The sequence below is a fragment of the Lutra lutra genome, chromosome 3, assembly GCF_902655055.1.
Source record: "Lutra lutra chromosome 3, mLutLut1.2, whole genome shotgun sequence".
NCBI lineage: Eukaryota > Metazoa > Chordata > Mammalia > Carnivora > Mustelidae > Lutra > Lutra lutra.
Genome location: NC_062280.1, coordinates 189497717 through 189518180, shown reverse-complemented (window position 1 = coordinate 189518180; position 20464 = coordinate 189497717). Strand labels below are relative to the sequence as shown.

At 44.5% G+C, this 20464-nt stretch overlaps 1 protein-coding gene across 2 annotated transcripts in view; it reads right to left on the bottom strand.

The window, feature by feature from the left end:
- The window catches only part of UBAC2 (UBA domain containing 2), a 175748-nt gene that overhangs the window by 7645 nt on the left and 147639 nt on the right, over positions 1-20464 (bottom strand). For both annotated transcript variants that reach the window (XM_047720313.1, XM_047720312.1), the window contains one exon: positions 6725-6847. In XM_047720313.1, coding sequence (XP_047576269.1) covers positions 6725-6847 — 123 coding nt within the window. The remainder of the gene's footprint in view (positions 1-6724; positions 6848-20464) is intronic.

Below are 20464 nucleotides of genomic sequence, written 5' to 3'. Positions count from 1 at the left end.
GCTCAGCAGGGAGCCTGCTTCCTCCTCTCTCTCTGCCTGTCTCTCTGCCTACTTGTGATCTCTCTGTCAAATAAATAAGTGAAATCTTAAAAAAAAAAAAATAGATGACTCTTACTCAAAGTTTAATAAATGAAACCCTACCTTGGCCTTCTACCTGCCATTCAGACTAGTGAAATAGGACACTCATTCCAATGAAATGCATGGCAATTCTTCCCAGTGAAATGCGCCTCTGCTGTTTTGTTCAAGTAGGACTGTGGTTTTCTTTAACTTCCCTTTAACTAAGGGTGTCAAAAACAAATGGTTTTGGGGGTTTTTAGTTCCCAAATCCTGACACTTGCAGGAAGTGATGCCCACCCGGAGGAGCCCGACCCAACCCCATGCTGGCTGGCTCGTCCGTGTGGGCGACTGCCCAGGGCCCCATGCACAGCCCTCGGGAGCAGCAGCCACAGGGAAGTCATGGGAGACTCAGCTCGCCCTCCCCTCCCCTGTGCTGTAAGGATCATGTGACCTCTGGGGCACGGTCAGATCACCTGGGGATCAGTGCACCCCTCTCCCACGGTCACCTGACCACGCCCCTTCTCCTCAGAAGGGCCGAACCCTTCTGATCACAGCCGCTGGCTGACTGAATGGTCACTGGTTATCGTACGCCCCCGAAGGCTACAGACCCGCTCAGAGGCCCCTTATTTTTGCATTTCTGCTTAGCTCCGACTTTGGTAGCGAGGAGGCCCTCGTGACAGACTGCATGAGCTCCACTGTTTTTACCTTTTAGGATACCCAGCAGAATGAGGCCCCCCCCAAAGTTGGTTAATTATTCGAGTGCCATGCAATATTTCATCCCAACACCTTGAGCTTTGGTATTCCCTTAGAAAACCTATTTCTCATCTAGGCGTTCAGATGGAAAAGTCTGACGTCCTACCACTCTCTAACACACCTGTGAGGGGAAAACAAGTGTTTTTTGACCACACCTTCCCATTTGGCCCTGCTCTAACCACTGCTGCGCACCCTCTGTGTGTCAGGCGCTGTGCCTCGGGGGAAACAGGGAGAAATAGCGCTCGCCCTCATGGGGCTCACCTCTACCAGGGAACATAGACAAGACTTGAGTCACTGCTGGACCAATTCCCAACTCTCTGTAATTATAAGTGCACGGAGCAGAAGTGCAAAGTGTACCCCAAATAAATGTCAGCGAGGGGGTGGTCTGCGTAAGTCTGAGTACTTGGAGTTGAGGTGGGTTTTTCAGGTGACGGTGGCGAAGACTCCTGAGATGGGGAGAGAGGAGAGAACCTCACTAAGACTAAGATGCTCTCAGACTAAATGTGCTTTGCTTTTTCCCAGCTAAGACTGAAGGGTTTTGGTGCTGAAAGCCATTCTCTCTCTGCTTGGGTCAATGAACATTTCAGAGGACAGGAACGGGATCCCCAGGACAGGCCTCGGGTGTTACAAACGTACTAGCGGTTACAGACCTCATCGGGGCAGGAGTCTCACGAGCACTTGAAAGCACAGTTCCTGGGCAGCCGGGGAAGAAGTCACACACGTCACTACAGTTCTAACAGGCTCCTCCCTCCACTGCAGTCTACCCTCCAGGGAAACCCAGTGACGTAACTCCCTGTGTAAGATCCTCCCACGGTTCCTAATGTCCGAAACACAGAAGTGGGAGTTCCCACGGCATGGCGGACGCTGGGGAGCCTGCCCGGCCGCTCAGGTTATCCTCCGCTCCAACCGCACCGCCCTGTACTTCCCCAAATGTAAGGCACTTTCCACCCCAGGCTGACACATGCCACTGGCAGTCCTTGCTTTAGTTTCCCTGGCCCCAGGACACTTGGGCAGAGCTGACTAGCCCTGGCTCCAGGCCTGGCTCCCCACCCTGGGCTCTGCAGCACAGGAGGGCAGCTGAGACGAGGAGCAGACAGGTGGTGATTCTTGGCTGATGAGGAGGAAAAGAGGCGTGACTGGAAAGGGGGACATGGAGATCCGCAGCAGTTTCTCTTCCCTCTGTCGAGTCCTAGCTCTGGTTTAATCCCATTTAACTTCCTGGTCCAATTTTACCCATGTATCCCGCTAAGAAAACACTGAAGGATCGTTTTCTAAGATTGGGAGGGTTTGAGAAAGACAAACTTAGTGAGTTTTTTCTTCCTTTGATTTAAAAAAAATAGGATGCTAATAGGACAAAAATTTCATTGTTATTTGAGGTGTAAAATGAGAATCTCTGGTTAAAAAGAAAAAAAGAAAGAGAAATGGAATAATGTCTACACTCATTTTTAAGATAGTAGACATTTGAGCGCATTGTACTATTAAGAAGAGTTGTGATAGGGTGGCGCTTGGTTTTGACACATTCTTAAGAGGGACTGGGATGGAATCTTCAAAGGACGATGAATTGGCAAATGTGTGGGTCCACTTGTTGAAAAACAGTAAAAGTAGGTTGGGAAGAATTAAGAAGCCAGAAACTTAACAGCAAAAGCAGAAAAAGTGGCAAAATTTTTCTATGGCTGTATGTTTGACTATTACTAGATTTGATAAGAGATGCACATTCTTTCTTACCATAGTCCTTGCTTTCCTATCTTAAAGGACTCATTAAAAATCCGGAATATATATATTTTTTTATATCAGAAAAACCTCAATCATTTTTATTGTTCTTGGTTTAAAAAATTGTTTTTTTTTTAAAGCTTTTATTTATTTATTTTACAGAGAGATCACAAGTAGGCAGAGAGGCAGGCAGAGAGAGAGAGAGAGAGAAGGAAGCAGGCTCCCTGCTGAGCAGAGAACCCAATGCAGAACTTGATCCCAGGACCCCGAAATCATGACCTGAGCCGAAGGCAGAGGCCCAACCCACTGAACCACCCAGGCATCCCCAAAATTATTCTTAATGCAATAAACAGCATGACTGATACTTAAATAAAGAAGACACAGCACATTCAACTGAAGGAGTATAAAGAAGTCTTGTTCATTCAAGCTATTTGATTACATTACTAACAAATATTATTTTAGATAGTGTCTAGCCTCAACAAACTAACCAAGAGATTATATATATTAAATATACATTTCTAAATGTTATTGTAAACATCCTGAAGGCAAGAACATTTTTTTTCCTCTTTTACAGACTGGCTAACACCTATCACGAGAACCGCCAGGAGTCCACCTAACAAACAACGCCCAGAGAAGACACTGTGTTCTAATGAAATGACAGACTGTAATGGCCATGTTCAGGATAATCGAGAAACACAAGAAACAAGGTTTAGAAAATTACTGAATAAGGAAGCATAAGTTAACAACAGCCTCTGATGTATTTACATCTCTTCACACCAGAGCAAGGAAGTAAATGCTGTTGAAACAGATCCTGACAACGTGTTACCCTGTTGTACTTCCGGAAGGATCAAGGAGAATGATTCATCAGAACACCCTGAAGACTTCAATCACACACATTCTCCTGATTGCTGTGTTTTGACATTTTTGTTTCAAAGTACAACACGAAGAACGGTCTCACCTTTAAATATCTCATACCCTCAACGGCTGCTCTGTGAGGAATGTGACTTGTACTTCTGGCAAGTAAACAGTAAGAGAACAGAATTCTACTTTTTACCTGAACTGGAGAGTAGCAGCTTATGTTTTAATCTGTTACCATCAATATCTTACAAAAGGCTGAATTATTGGGTGTTTTCCTATCCATGGGAATACCATTTTTCTAGAAATTCTCTAATGGAGGCGGAAGAGAATGGACTCCCTCCTCCACCTCTCAGGCCTGAGGAGCTACTAAAATGATCAGCCTGAGTGAGAAGCTGTGAGGTTTTGGAAAACCTGGATCGATTCATCAGGCACAGTCAGCTTGTTTCTTTCCAAGGCGTTTATGGTGGCCTAATCCAGGGTGGCAGCGGAAGCCCCGCCCTGACCGGGTGCCCTGGGTCTGAGGGACCTTGGCATAGTCTGGGGACAGAGGAGGTGACAGCCTGGACATTGTGACCAGCTACAAAATGCTGCCCTTTATTTGTCTGATAAGAAAGCAACATGCGGGGGTGCCTGGGTGGCTCAGTGGGTTAAAGCCTCTGCCTTCGGCTCAGGTCATGATTCCAGGGTCCTGAGATCGAGCCCCACATCAGGCTCTCTGCTCAGCAGGGAGCCTGCTTCCTCCTCTCTCTCTGCCTGCCTCTCTGCTACTTGTGATCTCTGTCAAATAAATAAATAAAATCTTAAAAAAAAAAAAAGCAACATGTGCAGAAGAAATTTAGAAGTGCTGTTCCTGCAATGCCCTGAACTACTTTCACAGATGTTTTTAACCTTCTAGTTTGAAATAATTCAAATTTACAGAGAAGTTTCAAGAACAATAGAAAGAGCCCAATTACTCTTCGTCCAGATCACCATTACTCTGCCGCAGCCGCTTTCCATCTCTACACACGCTCCCTTACTCCTTCCCGCAACAGGTGGGATGAGGCTGAGCACACCATGCCCCTTTACCCCTTGGTACCCGTAGGTGTACTTTCCAGTAAGAATATTCTCTTTCCTAACCACAGTCTGCAGAAATGCCATGTCCTTGACACTTAACGTCGATACACGTGTATGGTCTAATCCACAGTGCGGCTGCACGGACGGACTCTCACATGTCCATTCACCAAAAACGTTTCCAGGGACAGAGCTCAGCTCGGGATCACCCCTGACCTGTCGTTAATGGGCCCCTTAGGCTCTAATCCGGAACAGCTATGACCTCAGTACTGTTGAAGAACACGGGTCAGGTATTTTACATAATATCCTTCAAATCGGGTTTATCTGCTCTTTCTTTATGATCGAAGTTTTGGGATTTTCTCTTTTAACACATAACTGATGTGTCCCTTCAGGGCACGCCCACAATGCGTCTTCGGTCCATTATTGGTCTTCTGATTCTGATAACTTGGCTAAGCTGGTGTCCGATTTCTCCACTGTACAGTTAACTGTTTTCCTCTGGTAAGTAATAAGCAACTTGTGGGGAGATACTTTGAGATTATATAAACAGCTCGCTCTTCTTCGTGTATTGATGATTTGTACTGATTTTTTGCTCTGATAATGCAAAACTATGATTTTCTACTACCGTCCATCATCCCTTATTACATTCCTTTTCCTTTGTGTGTGTGTGTGTATATCCATATATTTCCACATATCAGGATGAACTCATAGATTCCCCCCTGTCCGGCAGATTATATTAAGTACCATCCTTATTTATTTTTAAAGGATTTATTTATTTTTTAGAGAGAGAGAAAGACAGCATGTGGCGGGGGGGAGTGGAGAGGCAGAGGGAGAGGGAGAGACAGTCTCTCTCTTTTTTTTTAAGATTGTATTTTTTTATTTGACAGAGAGAGACAGAGAGAGAGGGAACAGAAGCAGGGGGAGTGGGAGAGGGAGAGGGAGAAGCAGGCTTCCTGCCAAGCAGGGAGCCCAATGCAGAGCTTAATCCCAGGACCCTGGGATCATGACCTGAGACAAGGGCAGACACTTAATGACTGAGTCACTCAGGCACCCAAGGGAGAGACAGTCTTAAGCAGACTCTGTGCTTAGTGGAAAGCCTGATGTGGGGCTCGATCTCACAACCCTAGGATCATGACCTGAGCCAAAACCAAAAGTTGCTTAACCGACTGTACTAGCTAGGAGCCCCCGTCCTTATGTATTTTGATACCCAAATCTTATGTGCCCAATTTGGTCAGTGGGACCCCCTCAAGCTGGCTCTGGTGTCCTTGGGGCCTGTTACCTTGGTTCTGGAGCACTTCCTTAATTCCTTGCATGGTGGTCCAGGTCCTCTGTTTCCTTCACAACCCTGGGCCTGCATCCCACCATTTCATTTCTCTAGAGGCTCACTTCTGTCCATGGGCCAACATATTTAGAAACTAGATCTGGGCACTAAGTGCGGTCAGTGCTAATGGGATGGCATTGCTTCTGATCGCTTTAGGTTGACAGACTAAGACACATGTATGCCCCCCCGCCACATACTTAGTAAATCATGAGTTTATGCTGATACCTCTAATTCCAACCCAACCCCATAGGGTTCTTCCTTGCTCTCTGCTGTTCTGAATTTGTATTTTCCTTCTTCTACAGTAAGATCAACCTATTTCCTCACTTGCTCAAATCCACAATAAATACAACATAATTTCAGAATTGCTGTACTCATACTACTGTGAACATAAACCTAGAAAGAGCTTTAGATTTCTTTGCAATTCTTTTTTTTTAACTTTAGACTGAGGGTATATTATGTTCAAAAGTCACTGAAATTAATTTTTCCCTCTCTCCTATGATTATGTTATTCACTTAAAACACAGTTGGGTTATTTATTCGTTTCTTTTTAGTTTAGGGTTGTCCCTATTGTTGATTTGCTTTTTGAATATGTAAAACATTAACCTGATTCCTAAGTCAAAACCATACAAAATCCATACCCAGAGAAGCACCACTCCTTCCCTGTCCTGTCTTGTTCTCTCCTAGCCCTTAGAGAGAACAAACGTCAGTAGTTTCCGGTATGTATAAAGTATTATAGATTTCAAAATAAGTGATCACAATTTTTTTTTTTTCAAATCACACCCTCCTCAAACTTGTAATTCCCACAGTAGCTAAAAAAGGCCCAAGTGTCTATCACTGTTACCCTTAGCAGCTTAACTGTCATCTTTATATACTCATGTTTATATGTATTTATATGCTTGATTTCTTTCAAGTCTCGTTCAGCAAAACGGCTTCAAGTGGGAAACAGAAGTTTAGGGGAAGGACTGGTGTTACTGATTACCTGTTCCTCAGAAACCTCGAGAGGAGGAGATGCTTGCTGCTCAGACCGCCGACCGTCCTGATAGTTTATATTCCGTCGCTGACGTAAGGGAGGGAAGAGACGATTCCAGTTGATCATTCCTCCCTAAAAACAGACCAGTACACGGTGATGAGACACAGAAGGAAAACCGGCTGAATCTTTCTCTTGCAATGAAGTCATATCCATAGATTGGGACAATATCATACTGCTCTGCTGAATGCAAGCGATCCAAAGCCTTAAGCGTCACACTGCCCTCCGCCGACAGGATGACACTGGCAGCCTGCGGGAGGAGCCCAGAGAGAAAGAAGGTAATGGCACTGCCAGAGGTATTTGTGCAACTTGGCTCTGGAAGATAACAGAGGACACACACAGATGTTCCTAACCTCAGCCCCACCGACCCCTTCCCACCTCCTCTGGCCCCTAGGAGCTCGGGGCTCTGCCGGACGGGACAGGGAAGACGACACAGAGAGAAGGCTGAGTCACTGCTGGCCACCAGGAACCAGGCACCTCCACAGCCGCTCTTTAAAACGCTCCTCCTCTTCTTTTCCTCCTCCCACCCCTCCTTCTCCCTTTCTTCCTTCTTCTTTTAGTTAAGTAAGTTCTGAGCATGCCTACTAGAGGGAGTTTGCGGGTGGAGATAAAACCCAGCTGGAGGGATGGGGTAGAGCATGTGAAGGCAAAGCCACACACAGGGACAAAAGGTTTGGGAGCAGGGAGGGATCAGAACCAGCCTCCTGAGTAGCTCTATGGGTGACTCAGATCGATGGCAAAGTCATTTCTTGTTTATTCTATGTCATCAATGAAGAAAAAAGCCACTATGTGAAGAAAAGTGCACACTGCACAATGCTTTTAAAAAATTCATGTTTTTAGCTATCTGCCAATATTTTAGTTTATCAATATAAATCTCTATTTCTAGATTTAGGAAAATTACAGACTAAGACAACATACAATTTTTCCTATTATGAATATCTAGAAATAGTAAACAAAATAAGAAAAACATTTCACTTGCATAGCTGAGCACAAAAGGAAGAAAGGGAGAACCCAAGGTGCCAGAAACAAACTCTGGAAAACCGGAACAGTGAGCAAGGGTGCGGGGAGGGGGAGCATGCCCTGCTAACATACGGCCATCCGTTCGGGTTTATGAAAGAGGTCTGACTCTCAGCTCACTACCTACATAAAGGCACAAGCCTCAAATGGCAACACCGTCAGTGAGAGAGAAGATGAGAAAAAAATCCAAAAGGCGCGCGGAGGGAGCTTGGCCTGCCTGAGAATTCAGAAATGAGAAATCTGAGGTTGGAGTTTCATAAATATGTGTTACCAGTTTACGAAGTTACCAGTTATGAAGTACCAGTTATGAAGTTACCAGTTCATTACCAGTTATGAATTTATGAAGTTACATAAATATGTGTTTTCAGAGCCCATCAAAAGTTACGTAAGAACTGGTTCTGGGATAGTGCTGTGCACACCCCAGGAGCCAAGCAGAAGCAGATGTAAGACTACACTTGAGGCCCACTCTCTCACCCCAGGATTACACGGGACTTACAGATAAAACTCCGACTGGGAGTCACTTAGAATCCAAAATTCAAAACCCACGAGGAAAAAAACCCATCACAACTGAGATTCAGTATGTGCAAAAAATAGGAGGATTATGGGGCGCCTGGGTGGCTCAGTGGGTTAAGCCGCTGCCTTCGGCTCAGGTCATGATCCCAGGTCCTGGGTTCAAGCCCCGCATCGGGCTTTCTGCTCAGCGGGGAGCCTGCTTCCTCCTCTCTCTCTGCCTGCCTCTCTGCCTGCTTGTGATCTCTCTCTGTCAAATAAATAAATAAAATCTTTAAAAAAAAAAAATAGGAGGATTAGATCCCCAAGAACCCATTTACTTGTTTGAGAGAAAGAGCACTCGCACAAGTGCGAGCATGAATGGCAGAGAACAGAGGGAGAAGCAGGCTCTCTGCCGAGCAGAGAGCCTGACATGGGGCTCCGTCCCAGGGCGCTGCGATTGGGACCTCAGCCGAAGGCAGATGTTTAATTGACTGAGTCACCCAGGCATCCCCCGAACCTAAATTTATAACAATCTGAAAACAACTATAATTTCAGAAGTGTTAAAATGACTAAGATATAGAAGAAAGACTTTAAAAAAAAGGTAAGCTATTACTAAAATAAGATTTGAAAAAAATTAGGGAAATTAAAAAGAGAGACATTATACAAAGTTGTTTTAGACGCTGGTACAAAGAAATTCAAATACACTAGTGATAATAATACACATACATGGACAACTTCTCTATTTTGAAATGTCTCCTACCCACCCCCAACAAGCCTAAAACATCAGTAAAAACATAGACAACTTGATGGAAAAAGACAAAAAAAGAAGTATCAGAGAAGTACTAACAGAAGAAAGCTGACGTCATGTCACTATATCCCTGTCAAATAAATTAGGCCTCAAGGGCAAAACAGGCATTCCCGGAGATAAAGTCACCATGATGCGTCGGTATTATTATTATTATTTTTTTTAAATATTTCCTGTATAGGGGTGCCTGGGTGGCTCAGTGCGTTAAAGCCTCTGCCTTCAGCTCAGGTCATGATCTCAGGGTCCTGGGATCAAGTCCTGCATCGGGCTCTCTGCTCCGCGGGGAGCCTGCTTCCTCCTCTCTCTCTCTGCCTGCCTCTCTGCCTTCTTGTGATCTCTGTCTGTCAAATGAATAAATAAAATCTTTAAAAAATATATTTGTTGATTTGAGAGAGAGAGAGGGAAAGAGAGCAAGTGAGCGGGGTGGGGGGAGGAGCAGAGGGAGAGGGACAGCAGACTCCATGCTGACCATGCCAAGCCCAGCTTGGGGCTCAATCCCACAACCCCGAGACCACAACTGAGCCAAAACCAAGAGCCAGATGCCTAACCAACTGAGCCGCTTGAGCACCCCACATAAGTATTATGTTTATAAACACAGTGGTGCCAAACTACACAACACAAAAATGAAAAGAATAGAGGAGAGAAACCACCCAGACATGTATTTAATTTTTAGCATCTACTGATAGGTCAAGGAGACAAAAGTTAATAATACAGAACATAAAAAGTTATATAAGTGGGTGTATACGGGTGGTACTCAGTATTTAGAGTGAAACAGACTGCATACTTTTTATTATATATAAAATATTTATAAAAGTGACTGCACACTAAGTGCTATATGAAATGTCCACAAACAGCAAAATGTAAATACTTCACAGACTGTATTTTCTGACTGCAATGCAATTAAATTTGAAATCAATATCAAAATTAAAAATAATGTAAAACAAACAAAAAATTCACATACTGGAAATAAAAAATGGAAAATATCATGATGAATATTAGAATATAGCTAAAAGTGGATAAAAAAATTGAGGGGCTCCTGGGTGGCGCAGTTGGTTAAGCATCCGACCATCCTCCTCAGGTCATAGTTTTGGGGCCGTGAGAGGGAGCCCACATCAGGCTCCCCACTTAGCACGGAGTCTGCCTGAGATTCTCCATCTCCCTTTCTCCCTCTGCCCCGCTCTCCACTCATGTGTTCATGCACGTGCACGCTCTCTCTCTAATAAATAAATAAAATCTTTTTTAAAAAGTGAATAAAATTGAGACTACTACTTATCAAAGGTGGTGAGATATAACTAAACAGTTGATATAATTTTAAAATATTGAGCTTAAAAAAAATGAAGACTGACAAAGAGTTAAATATATTCAGTAAGTTAAAGAAAGTAATAATAATCTAAAGAAATTAGAAAGAATGAGAGCAGATGCTAATTGCGAAAGCCGGGGGCAGATGTTAGTAAAGTGGAAAATAAAGACACAATAGAAGGAATCAATAAAATCCAATGTTGTTTTTCTTTAAAAAGATTTTTAGTTTAGAGAAAGGGAGAGAGAGCACGAGTGATGGGGAGGAGTAGAGGGAGAGGGAGAGACTGTGCTGAGCACAGAGCCCAACGTGGGGCTCGATCCCACGACCCTGAGATTGTGACCTTAGTGGACATCAAGAGTGAGACCCTCAACCAACTGAGCCATCCAGGCGCCCCGAAAGTTGGTTGTTTGAGAAGTCAAGTAAAATGGAAAGCCTGGCAACTGTGATGAGAAGACAAAGAAAGGATCATAAATAGTATTAGGAATAATACAAGAGATATCATGGCAGACAGTAAAAAAATACAATACTTTATTCATACCAATAGCTTTGATGAAACAGATTATTTTCTAGGAAAATGTATTTACTACAACTTATTCAAGAAGAAACAAAAATTGGTAATCATTTTTGAAAACTGTTCAGGAGCATCTACTAAAGCTGCACACATGTGTCTACCTCTGCGACTCTGCTCCCAGACAACAGAATGCAAACGCACGTCCACCGAAAGGCATGACTAGAATGTTCTCAGTGCCACCACTTGTAATAGGCAAAGACTGGAAACTACCCAAAGGTGCACGAAGTGAGATGGATAAATTATGGTGGAATCACATAATAAAAAATTATACAGCAGTTAAAATGAAAAAACTACAATTGTATGTAGCAATATAAATGAACCTCTCAAATATAATGTTAAATAAAACACAAGAAAGTACATTCATATAATTACTTTTATAAATGTTTACTTCTATGTATACTTCCAAAAAAAGCTGCAAAAAGAAATAGAAAACTGGACTAATTTTACCCATTAATGTAACTGAAATAATACTGAAGAAAATGTACCCACCAAAAGTCTATAGAGAAGTCTACATAACTTTTAAGGACATGCTATCTTACAGACATCGTTCTCAAGAAGAGAAAAAAGAGGAATAGCTCCCCACCTTACCTTCTGAGGCTATATAACACTGCTTCCCAAACCAGACAAGGCCATTACCAGAAAGAAAAATTAAGACAATTTGTTTTTCCTTTATGGACAGATAAAATAATCCTAAATAAAATATTAGTAAACTCAACCCAAGAACGTTTAAAAAATAATCTTATCTGAAATAATGTACTACATTAGGATTTATCTCAGAAATCTCAGAAAATACAGTACTGTAATTCACACATTAACGGATTGAATGCCTGTTCCACCTCTTACATTCAATACAAGTCACAGGATAAGGAGGCTCACACTAACGAACTATGAAAGAAAATGCAGAAGGATGAGAAGAAAAACAAAACTGCCATTATTTACGCGTAACTCTCTTAGAAAAAGAGAATAAGAGAGTAAGAGACACAGAAGTATCAGTTAACAGTCTTCCACTGTGATCACTTAGAAAATTCAAGTATAAAACGTAACTATTTACCAATAGAAATAAAAACTACTAAGTACTTAGGAATTAAATCTAACAAAAGATCTGCGAGTACTTTATGGAGAAAATAGTAAATGATGTGGGGAGCAAAGGTAAAAGATATTTTAATTAAACTTCCTCACTACTTATGGACCACGGACAGGTGCCTGGGATAGGCCGAGTGAGTGACCTTCCTGCAGGAACTCAAATGCCTCAATGTCAGTACTTTGCTAGAAGCAAAAGGCAACCTTAGCTTGACCTTAGCCCCACCTCCAGTATCCTGTTAGTCTTCTTTAGCAAATAAAAGTCCCTTTGGAAATTTCCTCTATCTCTTACCCCCCCCCCCCCAGATAGGCATTAGCAACCATCACTGATATCCACCCAGAAGGGTCTCAATGCAAGGCTTTGCAAGACAATAGGAAATGACCCTCAGGGTCCTGGCCACCTTGCTTCCACATCCCTCAGACACTTCAGCTATCCCTAAGCCCCTCCCAACTTGTAAGCATATAACCAGTCCCTCCTCACAACCCTAGTGCAGCTCTTTCTGCCCACGGATCCTATCCCCCAACTTTAACAAAACCATCTTTTTTGCACCAAAGACATCTCATGATTTCTTTCTTGGCACTTTGCCCCCAGGGCCCAACATTTCACATCAATAAACTTGAATGAAGGGGTGGCCTGGGTGGCTCAGTTGGTGGGGGGCCTGCCTTTGGCTCAGGTCATGGTCCTGGAGTCCCGGGACGGAGTCCCGCATCGGGCTCCCTGCTCGGCAGGGAGTCTGCTTCTCCCATTGGCCTCTCTCCTCTCATGCTGTCTCTCTCTCTCAAATAAAGTCTTAAAAAAAAAAACAAAAAAAAAAAACAAAAAAAACTACTCGACTGAAGAATATTGGAAGACCTAAGTGAAAAGACTCTGCACAGTCCTGTCTGCAAAGACTCAACACGGCGGTCTGTTCAGACGCTGTTGACTTCAGTCTGCAGCAAAGACCACTGGTTGGGTCTGAATATCTATATTCCCTTTTCTCTAAAAGTAGGGTTTTGTGTGTGTGTGTGTGTGTGACATGTGGTTCCTACAGTTTGCAGCCCCGCCGTGTGGACTCGGTTCTGCCAACAGTACTATGTAAAGAGAGGGGCAAACGGGACTTCCGGAAGAAGATGTCAGTGGTGCCCTTCCTCTCGGGTCCTACTTCATGGGTCCTACTTCTTCCTGGAGCTCAAGCAGCCTTCAGGGGCTGGGCGGCGGAAGCCGGGTACCTGGGACAGAACAGCAGCCAGAGAGGAGCCTGGCCCAGCCACGTCACTCCCCTGCCTCACCAGGCCAGGCCTGTCCACGTCAGCACTTCTTCCACATGAGAAACAAACTTGTGCCTTTACAAACTTTGTTGTTTTGTGTTTTCGGTCATAAGGAGCTAAATCCAATCCTAACTGCTATAGACTCAAAATTCGAAAGTGTGTGGTTGTCTTTTTGGTGGAACTAGACAACATGAAGTTGAATTAAGGGCCTAACTAGACATGGATATTTTGAAGAAGTACAATAAGGGAGAATTTCCCACTCCCAGCACCGGTCCTAATGGACTAGTAGATGGTAGTAATTAGAGTGGCATTAGTACGTGACAAACTATGCAAAGAAACAGGAGAGAGTGTCTGGGAATCAGAAGTGGACATTAGCACTTGGTCTATAATAAAGCAGACATTACAGGTCAGCAGGAAGAGAACACACCATTTAATGAACAGCAGTGGGATAACTGGCTTATGGAAAAAGAGAACATTAGGCCTTTACTTCATACTATATGCAAAAAATATATATTTATTTTAAAAATAAACTTAAAGATTTAGATGACACAAAGAAATAGAAAGATATTCCATGCTCATGGACTGGAAGAACAAATATTGTTAACATGTCTATAATACCCAAAGCAGTCTACAGATTTAATGCAATCTCCATCAAACGACCAACAGCATTTTTCACAGCCAACCCTAAAATTTGTATGGAACCACAAAAGACCCTGAGTAGCCAAAACAATCTTGAAACAAACAAACAAACAAACAAACAAAACGAGTGGTATCATAATTCCAGACTTTAAGGTATACTACAATGTTGTAGTAAGCAAAGCAGTATGGTACTGGCACAAAGACAGAAACATAGATCAATGGAACAGAATAGAAAGCCCAGAAATGAATCCAAAATTACATGGTCAATTAATCTTCACAAAGGAAGAAAGAACATACAATGGAAAAAAGACAATCTCTTCAACAAAATTGGACAACTACATGCAAAAGAATGAAACTGGGCCACTTGCATATGCCAAACACAAAAATAAACTCAAAATGGATTAAAGACCCAAATGTGTGACCTGAAACCATAAAAATCCTAGAAGAGAGCATAGGTAGTAAGTTCTCTGACACTGGCTGTAGCAAGTTGTTTCTAGATATGTCTCCTGAGGCAAGGGAAATGAAATTAAAAAATTAACTACTGGGACTACTAAAAAAAAAAAAATCTTCTGCGTGTAAAGAAAATAATCAAAACTAAAAGATAACCTTCTGAACAGGAGAAAATATTTGCAAATGACATTTCTGATAAAGGATTAGTATACAAAATATATAAAGAACTTACACAACTCAACACCAAAAAACAATCCAATTAAAAAAGGGTCAAAGACATGAACAGACATTTCTCCAAAGAAGACATACAGATCACCAACAGACACATGAAGAGATGCTCAACATCACTGATCATCAGGGAAATGCATATCAAAACTATAATGAGGTATCACCTCATACCTGTCAGAATGGCTAGAATCAAAAACACAAGAAACAAGTGTTGGCAAGAATGTGTAGAGAAAGGAACCTTTGTGTACCGCTGGTAGGAAAGCAAATTGGTGCAGCCATTGTGGAAAACAGTATGGAGGTTCCTCAAAAAGTTAGGAGTAGAATTACCCTATGATCCAGTAATCATACAACTGGGTATTTACCCCAAAATACAAAAACCACTAATTCAAAGGGATAGATGAACCCCTATGTTTATAGCAGCATTATTTATAATAGCCAAATTTGCAGGCAGCCCCAGTGTCCACTCACCGATGAATGGATAGAGATGTGGGGTGGGTGTATGAATAAAGGGACTATCTGTATCTATATCTATCTATCTATCTATCTATCTATAAATGGATATCACTCAGCTGTAAAAAAGAATGAAATCTTGCCATTTGCAACAACAAGGATGGAGCTAGAGGATGTTCTTTTTTTAAAGATTTTATTAATTTTATTTATTTGACAGAGAGAATGAGAGCGAGTGTGTGAGCACAAGCAGGGGAAGTGGCAGGTGGAGGAAGAGGGAGAAGCAGGCTCCTCACAGAGAAGGGGCTCAACATGGGGTTCTGGGATCATGACCTGAGCCGAAGGCAGACGCTTAACATGGGCTTGAACTGCGCAGATCCACTTACACACAACGTTCGGATGAACACAGTACAGTTTAGGGTATTGGTGGGCTTCCAGTCAGCAACAGGCTATTAGTAATTAAGTTTTGGGGGGAGTCAAAAGTGATACATGGGTTTTTCACTGTGCTGGCGGTTAGCGCTCCTAATCCCCACGTGTTCCCGGTCAAGTGCATAGGAATAGGTAATTCACACAAGAGGGAAGCCTGAGTCAATACAGGTAAGGAAAGATGTTCGACTCACTGGGATTAGGAAATGCAAATTAAAACAGCAGTGGGTTATTTCTCACCCACAAGACTGGCAGAAATAAAATGCCTAACAACACCAAGTATGGGGAAGCCGTGAAGGAAACAGAGACTCGGATTGTCAGTGAGAGTGTAGCTTGGCACAGTGTGGACAGCAACGAGTCCAGACTGAGGAACACTAAGGCTGGTCTATGACCCAGCAATTTCACTTCCAGGCAGCTGCAGGTGCCTAAGGTGGCCGTTCGGAGGGTGTTCTATGAAGCACTGGTTAGGATAGCAAGCAAGAAGATGTAAAAAAAAGTAACTGTTCAGAAGTAGGGACATAAATTAATAAATGGTTCTGTCCTATAAAGGACTATTATATGAGCAGCTGGAATAAAGGAACTAGATCTACCGAATAAATCTCCAAAATACAAAGCTGAACGAACACAGAAGGTCACAGGAGAATATGAATATATAACGCCATTTACATAAATTTTAAAAATACTCAGAACAACAGGATACTACTGAAACGATTTTATGGATATATACTGGTGGTGGTTTTGCCCCCTGGGGGGTATTTGAAAATGTCTAGAGGCACTTTTGGCAGGGTGTGGGGGGGCGGGATGGTGGAGCTGCTGTGTGGAGTGAGCAGGGAAGCCGCTAGGCACCCAGCAAGGCGCAGGACAGAACAGTCTGGCCCAAAATATCCACAGCGTCTAGGCTGAGAAACCCTAACACGAAAACAGGTGCTAAACATACAAACAGGCATAGGGTTAGGCCCCCACCCACCAGCTGCAGGTCAGTGGGAAAGGCAATGAACCTTTGGTAGAAACTGTAACATTTTATTTCTTTAAAGGGAGAGAGAGGGGAAGAGCAGGCAAAGCAAAACCAAACCCCAATCCCTCTGCTCCTGTGATGGCAAAAAAGTGCTTAAAAAGCAGAAAGTTATAGGAGCTCTAAGCTCTAGGATGTTTTGACACTAACTTGCTCTCGATGCAGGTTAACTACGAGCCTCTACAAACAGGAAACACTTCCTTTACTTTGTCTTCTTCAAAAGCAATAACCACATATTTAAAAGAGGAAAAAGGAAACAGCTTGCATTTTGATCAACCGTTTTTATGAAATATCTGTCATTAGTGGTAAAGAGATTCTTCAAATGAAATAAAACTTGTTATGAAAATTAAAAAAATGACTGATTTTCCAGTTCAGAACTGTAAACGTTCGTAACACTTTATCAAGCGGACGCCCCGTGGACTAAACCCTACCTCTAAAGGCTTTGGCGGGTTTCAGGGCAGGCTGACGAGGCAGCGTGTATGCTAAGAAGTGTCTACACGGGCTAAACGCTTCGGCGGGTTTCAGGGCAGGCTGACGAGGCAGCGTGTACGCTGAGAAGTATCTACACGGGGAAGATGGGTCACAGCAGCGCCCTAGTGGCTCTCTGTGGGCCACTCCCAAGGGAGGGTAGAAGCAATGTTCACGTGGAGCCCATTGTCTCAGGGGAAGGCAAGACATCTGAAATGGAAAAAATCAGGAGGTAAGGTGGATTAGAATTCAGATGGGCGCTGAGCAGCATCAGCTAAAGGGCCCAGCAGGTGCAGAGTGGGCACCGAGCAGCCGAAGCACAAGGGGAAAGCTTCAGAGAGGACAGGGGCTTCACTGAATTTGAAAGGACGAGGAGATGGGAGAGGAGAACCAGACACTTGTCAACCTGTTCAAAGAATAGGTTTATACCTGCTTCAAGGGACAAGGCAGGGAGCACTAAGGAGTCAGGAGACAGGAGCAGTCAGGCGGAGGCAGCTGAGGGACCGAGAGCAGTCTCTAGAGCCAGGTAACCTGGGTTCCCAGCCCAGCCCTGCCACTTCCGGTGCGACCTCGGGCCTTAGTCTGAGAGAAATTTCTCTGAGTCTGTTTTCTCTTCTATGAGAGTAACACCACACTTAGCTCATAAAGACATTATGGGAAATAAATGAGTTAATACAGGGAAAGCATTTAAAAAAGAGCCTGAAAACTTTTTTTTAAAAGACTTTTTATTTATTTATTTGACAAACAGAGATCACAAGTAGAAAGAGAGGCAGGTGGGGAGAGAAGAGGAAGTGGGCTCCCCACTGAGCAGAGAGCCTGATGCGGGGCTCGATCCCAGGACCATGAGATCATGACCTGAGCTGAAGGCAGAGGCTTTAACCCACTGAGCCACCCAGGTGCCCCAGAGCCTGAAAACTTCTAAAAGCTTATTATATATATTAGCTATGTCCCCACCTAATGTCTGCATTATGCCTTCCAGTGTTATTTCTTGTCTTGCGAATTCGACTGTGGGGCCCGCAGGGCTGTGACGGGGCGAGAACGGCGCTCCCCACGGCCTCCCAAGGCGGCCAGCACAGCTCGAGGCTTAGGGCAGCCCGCACTCGTTCCCCAGTCACAGAGCGAGATGCAGAACAATTACGGAGTGCACACGGTGAAGGTGATGGTTGAGAACACGTAGAAGTCTCTGGAAGCACCGCCCTCTTATCTGAGAAGGGCCGGTCGCTGGAGGCGAGGCACCCTGGATCCCCAGCTGCGGCGGCTACAAGGCCTCATCCGTGTGCGAGGCCCCAGCGTCATGCAGGCAGCTGGGCCCTCCGCTCTGCACAGTCTGTGGCTGCCCGGGGACCCCGGCCGGGAGAGTCAGAGGGAGGCTGTGGGTTCAGTAGGGAGATGATAAGACTGCGTGATGTCTGCCTGAGGAGCAGAGGAAATGAGGTGGCACCCATGCTAGGAATTACTAACCCTCCACAGACCAGGACTTTCCAGTATTCTCCACGTCACGGCACATACAGGAGAGGACGTATCTGCGTGACACTCTGGGAACAGACCACCAAAGCTGCCTGCAGCCGGCGGCCTCGTGGGCTGAGGGGACCCATATTGCAGCCCATCTGTGACCATGACACGGTGGCTGGGAAGTTCTACCACAGAAAAACCAGCCTGTTTTAGTAGCACTAGTTAAGGTAAAAGCAGCATAATTATCTGGTGTCTACTAATGTAGCGGTTAGGACCTCAGGCAATGAAGCTAGGAGGAGAAGTTAGGTGGTGACCTGCCTTCTAGAAGCTCACTTTGGTCTTCGAACCATTCGTTTTTCCCTTTTGCTTCTAGGGTACCAGTAACACCCTTTACTTGATCCAGAGGAACCACCTCAGCTCTCTGCTAGAAACCCCGGGGGCACCAGGCCTACCACCCCTCCCGGCTCCCCTCTTGTGGCCGCCCACTTTCTCGGTCTTTCTAGCTCTCTGGTCACGCCTTCTCAGTGCCCCTCACAGCTGTCTTCTCCTACTCCTTTCCTTGAAATTCCAGGGCCCCTTAGGTTCTGTATGGGGTTATTCCTCTTCTTTTCCATGTCCTGTCCCCAGGTGCTCGGGCTTTCCTAGGGCTTTAGTCACCACACATGTGGTGGAAACTCTGAAGCCCCTACCTCCCAGTGCTGCACCCCAGAGCTACACACCTGCCTCCTGGACACTCCCACTTGGATGTTCCAGAGACATCTAAGATGCAACATGTCTCAAACAACGTTCATCTTCAATCCCATGTCTCTGTGTCCCCAATCCTGGGGACTGATGTCAATACCCACCCACTTGCATGAGCCAGACCACTAGGCTCTGTCGACAGTAACTTCTCCATGTCTGGGAATCTCCACCCACCTCTCTCCATCGCACTCTCACTGCGCTGTTTCAGGCCTGTGTCAGGGTGCGGGGGCTCCACAGTGAGTTTCCCAAGATACAAATCTCACCAGGTCGCTCTTCTACTTCCCAGCCCTTCAACGCCTACCAACTGTCTTCCTATTAATCTTAAAATATTTACTCATTAATAATAATCACAAACTCATCGTTTGCTAAGATAATATATTTTTACAAAAAAATAACGGTGCTTTCAAAATATATTTTCTATGAGGGCTGGTACATTTCTTAAGGACATGAAAAAGAATCTGTTCATGAGAAGAATCCGTTCAGGTGAAGATCTGCTGCAAATCTGTTAACAGTCTGACTTAACAGAAGACGGCTGGATTCTCGTATTTGCTTTTGTATTCAATTCTGTTGTATGTTACTTTGGCCTCTAAAGTATATAAAAAAAATCTGGCCTCAAATAGAATACAGTTAGGAAGAAAAAAAGCGAGTACACGAAGAGTCTTCTCAAATAATTGTAGACACGCTTCTCTGATACCACTCAGCAAGTCCCCACAGCTCTTCGGGCACGGTTGGCATTTCTGGCCATGGTTGGCCAGCGTCCTGTTCACCACTCCATTGGTCTTTCTCCACCTTCACATTCTAGACTCTTGCCCAGGAGCCTGCCCTAATCCCCCAACGCTCCTCTCCTATGCTCGGCTCTCACGTCCTTTCCAAGGACGGCACTGCACTGCGGGTCCGTGCTGACTGGTGGGACTCCCACGGTGGCCGCAAGCCCCACGAGGGCTGAGACTAGCCTCGTCTGTGTTTGTGCATCAGTCTCACATGTGCGCACTTAACGAATATTGGCGGAATGAATCAACGAACGGAGCATATTGCGGAGTTAAGTTCTACGGGATTTTCATTAGCAAAGGCCTTATGGTTAGCTTTTACAGGGGAGCCCAGCAGGCTAGTAAGGGAGGTTTGGATGGAAGGGATGGGAGGGGCTTAAGCAAGGCACCTCAGAGAGCATAGCTCGCACGGATCCACTCTTGAAGGACAAGAGGCACGCTCTTGCCGGGACACAGGGGCCAGGAGGTACAGAGAACCACTGCTGGGAGACTGGGGCGTGCCGGGGCAGCCACACATAAGCGGGTACTTGGAATTCCCCACATGGCTTC